This window comes from Camelina sativa, chromosome 6 (assembly GCF_000633955.1).
Source record: "Camelina sativa cultivar DH55 chromosome 6, Cs, whole genome shotgun sequence".
In the NCBI taxonomy this organism is placed as follows: Eukaryota; Viridiplantae; Streptophyta; class Magnoliopsida; order Brassicales; family Brassicaceae; genus Camelina; species Camelina sativa.
Window position 1 is genome coordinate 5,192,545 of NC_025690.1, and position 4,004 is coordinate 5,196,548.

General features: G+C 39.1%; 1 protein-coding gene across 1 annotated transcript; it reads left to right on the forward strand.

The window, feature by feature from the left end:
* Positions 1-3,961, forward strand: LOC104698711 (DNA repair protein UVH3-like). Its single transcript, XM_010414119.1, has 11 exons — positions 1-88; positions 181-431; positions 537-703; positions 789-846; positions 1,349-1,473; positions 1,565-1,697; positions 2,019-2,096; positions 2,183-2,236; positions 2,351-2,535; positions 2,613-3,852; positions 3,908-3,961. The coding sequence occupies exons 1-11, from the start codon at positions 1-3 to the stop codon at positions 3,959-3,961; spliced, it is 2,433 nt and encodes an 810-aa protein (XP_010412421.1).

Sequence of the window (4,004 nt, forward strand, 5' to 3'; positions counted from 1 at the left end):
ATGGGAGTGCAAGGTCTTTGGGAGCTTCTCGCTCCTGTAGGTCGCCGCGTCTCCGTCGAAACCTTAGCCAACAAACGATTAGCCATCGGTAACAATCTCCGACGATCCAACTTCAATTGAATTCTTTTTTTTTTTTTTCTCTTTCCTCGAATTCGAAGGTATTAACTGATGATGTTGCAGATGCGAGTATATGGATGGTACATTTTATCAAAGCGATGCGTGACGAGAAGGGAGATATGGTTCAGAACGCACACTTGATCGGATTTTTCCGAAGGATTTGTAAGCTTTTGTTCCTAAGGACTAAACCTATCTTCGTCTTTGACGGAGCAACTCCGGCATTGAAACGACGCACTGTTATTGCTCGTCGTCGTCAACGTGAGAACGCTCAGACCAAAATCCGCAAAACCGCTGAGAAATTGCTGCTTAATCGGGTTTGTTTTCCTGTGTTTAACTAGTTTCCAATTGGTGTGGTTGCTTAAAATTTAGCAAGTTTTTTTGAGTAAATTGCTTTGGTTTTTGGGATTTGTTGATGTTAGCTTAAGGATATGAGGCTTAAGGAACAAGCTAAAGATATTAAGAATCAAAGACTGAAGCAGAATGATAGTGATAGAGAGAAGAAACGTGTGTCTTCTGATTCTGTGCAAGATAAGTTGCGAGATTCGGCAGAGCAAGATGATGCAGGGGTTAGTTTTTCTGAGGAGATGTAAGCTATCAAATTTTGGTTTAACTTTAACAGTAAATTTCAATTTTGTTGGTAGAATTTGCGTTAACAAGCTTAGTTGATGTAGATCTCCAGCATCTATGGTTGGAGAAAAAGGTGTTGGTGAGGTCATCAAAGAGTCCACGGTAAGTGACTGCAAATAAAAACATTAGTTGGTGTTGTTGGACTGCCTTGGGTGATTTGTGTTACTAAGTATCCCACTTCTTTTTGTTGATTAGTTAGGATTTTTTTTGGCACTGACACACTCAAAATAACTTGATGCTAATTGTGTATGTCATAGTTGATATTCTTTTTGTTCCTTTTTATGCCATCAATCATGCATATTGCGGTAAGCAATCAGGAGTTGGGAAATCTATTTACGCTTTTTTGTGATGTCTTACCAGTTAAATGTTTATCTTTGCTTCCACATGCCCTTAGCCTTGCATCTTTCGTAGTTTAGTGAACACAGAATCTGTTTACGGAACTCAACACTTGGTAGCAAACATGGTATTGATTTCTTCATGGTATTTTTATGGCTATTCCATAATCTGTCAATTCTTTTACGGTCACTCTATGTTCAGTGTTTTTTAAGTACTTTGTTGTTGAGATTTAGATAATGTCTATGATTTGTTTGTTGGTAATTCGTAGAAGGATGATCCCAAGGGAAAGGGAGTTTTGTTGGATGGGGATGACCTGGATAACAAAATGAAGAGTAATATTGAACATGATTCCTCAGTACAGGGGAAAGATTATCAGGAAAAATTGGATGAGATGTAAGGAGAGTAATTGAGAATTTGAGATATTGATTGAAGATGTTTATTTGCATGTAGTCATTTCGTGTTTTCCTGTCTTGGTTTAATATAGGTTGGCTGCATCTCTTGCAGCAGAAGAGGAAGAAGAAGAACAAGAACGAAACTTTACCAGCAAAGCATCAACTTCAGCTGCAGCTATCCTATCAGAGGAAGAGGACAGTGACGAAGATGAGGAAATTTTATTGGTAATCTGTGGTCTTTGTACTACATCTTTCTCGTTTTATTTACTGTTTCTTAAGTTACAGATCACTTATATTCAGGGGATATAAATTGGTTAAGTGGAAGATGTCTTAGTTAAGCAATTAACAACAGTTGTCAACTTGTTTGGTCCTCTTTCTGAAAAGGGGAGATCTTTATATCTGGATGAAATCTTCAATTGCTTAGAAACGAATCATGATAATGTCTTTGGAATTTTATGCTCGCTTTTTCCTCTTTATTAAGGAGTTATCTGATACTTTACCATCCTCAATCCTCATCTGCTAATAATATTTTGTCTACCTTTCTAGCCAGTAATGGATGGGAATGTCGACCCAGCTGTTTTGGCTTCCCTTCCTCCATCCATGCAACTTGATCTCCTTGGTCAGGTAATTAACAAATTTTACACCATATCTTTGCAGCATGTTGAATTTCATGGACGTTTTGGATTATTTTATAATGTCTTTACTTGTAGATGAGAGAAAAATTGATGGCAGAAAACCGGCAAAAGTACCAAAAGGTCAAGAAGGTGAGTTACACAAATCACTGGCTCATTCTAGCCCCATTTATGTATTTGAATCTTTCTGTATTGGGAGACGCGGAACACTGACTATGGAATTAATTATCTTGTTTATGAGTGTAGGCCCCTGAAAAGTTTTCTGAATTGCAAATAGAAGCATACCTTAAAACTGTAGCCTTCCGTCGGGAAATAAATGAAGTTCAGAGAGCTGCTGGTGGAAGGGCTGTTGGTGGAGTTCAAACTTCTAGGATAGCTTCGGAAGCCAACAGAGAGTTTATATTCTCATCTTCATTTGCTGGTGATAAAGAGTGAGTTTCAGTTTGAAGTCTTAGTTAAGAATAAGGTTCTTTCGTAGTAGAAAATAACTGATATTTTTGTTATTTAGAGTACTTGTGTCTGCCAGAGAAGGAAGAAATGATGAAAATCAAAAGAATACGTCACAGCAGTCTTTGTTAGTCCCCGTTAAGAATGCTTCCTCGCTGAAAAAATCAGATGCTACCATTGAGTTGGATAGGGATGAACCTACAAATCCTGATGAAAATATTGAAATATATAAAGATGAAAGGGGGCGTTTTAGAATAAGGAACAGACACATGGGAATCCAAATGACACGTGATATCCAGAGGAACTTACATTTGATGAAAGAAAAGGAGAGAACAGGTTCTGGTTCTGTGGCAAAAAATGACGAAACATTCAGCGCCTGGGAGAACTTTCCTACTGAGGACCAATTTCTTGAAAATTCACCTGTTGAGAAAGATGATGTTATGAACCTGGAGATCCCGAATGATGATTCCATGGTGCAAAATCCATCTTCAATAGAGATATCATTTGACCATGATGGTGGTGGAAAAGATCTCAATGACGAAGATGATATGTTTCTTCAGTTGGCAGCTGGAGGACCGGTGACAATCAGGTCTACAGAAAATGATCCTAAAGAAGACTCTTCACCATGGGGTTCTGACAGTGATTGGGAAGAAGTGCCTGTTGAACATAATACTTCTGTCACTAAGCTTGAAGTGAATTCAATAAATCAGCATACCCCCGAGGATATTAGTATCGATGATGGCGGCGCAGCAAGGGAAGAAAGTAGTTTCGAATATGCCAGTAACTCCACCGAGAATGATACAGTAACAAAGTTCACAAAAGGCTATCTGGAGGAAGAAGCTGATCTGCAGGAGGCTATCAAGAAAAGCCTTCTTGAATTACATGATAAGGATTCTGGGGATATCCTTCTTGAAGAAAATCAATCAGCAAGGGTAAACCATGTTGACAAGCCAAGCCAAGATAGTCTTTGCTTTAGGGAAACCGTTGGTGATGCTGAACAAGAGGGATTTCTTGACGAAATAACAGACTTGAAAACCAGTGGTGCTATAAATGAGCTGTCCAACACTTTTGTAGCGGAGAGTCCAGATGGTCAGAAAGAGATAACCAAACAGTTTGGCACACACTCTTCTTCTGGTTCTAATAACTTTAGCCGTGATATGAGAAATGAATTGCCAAAGGTAGGGTCAGTTATCTCACCCGAGAAAGCATTTAATGCTGCTAGTCAAAGCCGCATGCTGTCCACCATGGCTAAACAGCACAATGAAGAAGGTTCTGAAAGTTTTGGTGGAGAATCTGTCAAAGTGTCTGCTATGCCCATAGCTGATGAGGAGAGAACTGGTTTTCTTGGTGACACAGCTATTTGCGGTGGTGTCGAAAAAGGTAATGCTGACGGTGACTCATCTATCATGATGGATGATACGGGAGATTATAGTAGACGCAAATTCCAGAGTCC

Coding starts and splice junctions, on each gene's coding strand:
- LOC104698711 (XM_010414119.1), top strand. CDS start 1: ATGGGAGTGCAAGGTCTTTGGGAGCTTCTCGCTCCTGTAGGTCGCCGC. Junction 89..180: donor CAACAAACGATTAGCCATCG/GTAACAATCTCC, acceptor ATGATGTTGCAG/ATGCGAGTATATGGATGGTA. Junction 1,698..2,018: donor AAGATGAGGAAATTTTATTG/GTAATCTGTGGT, acceptor CTACCTTTCTAG/CCAGTAATGGATGGGAATGT.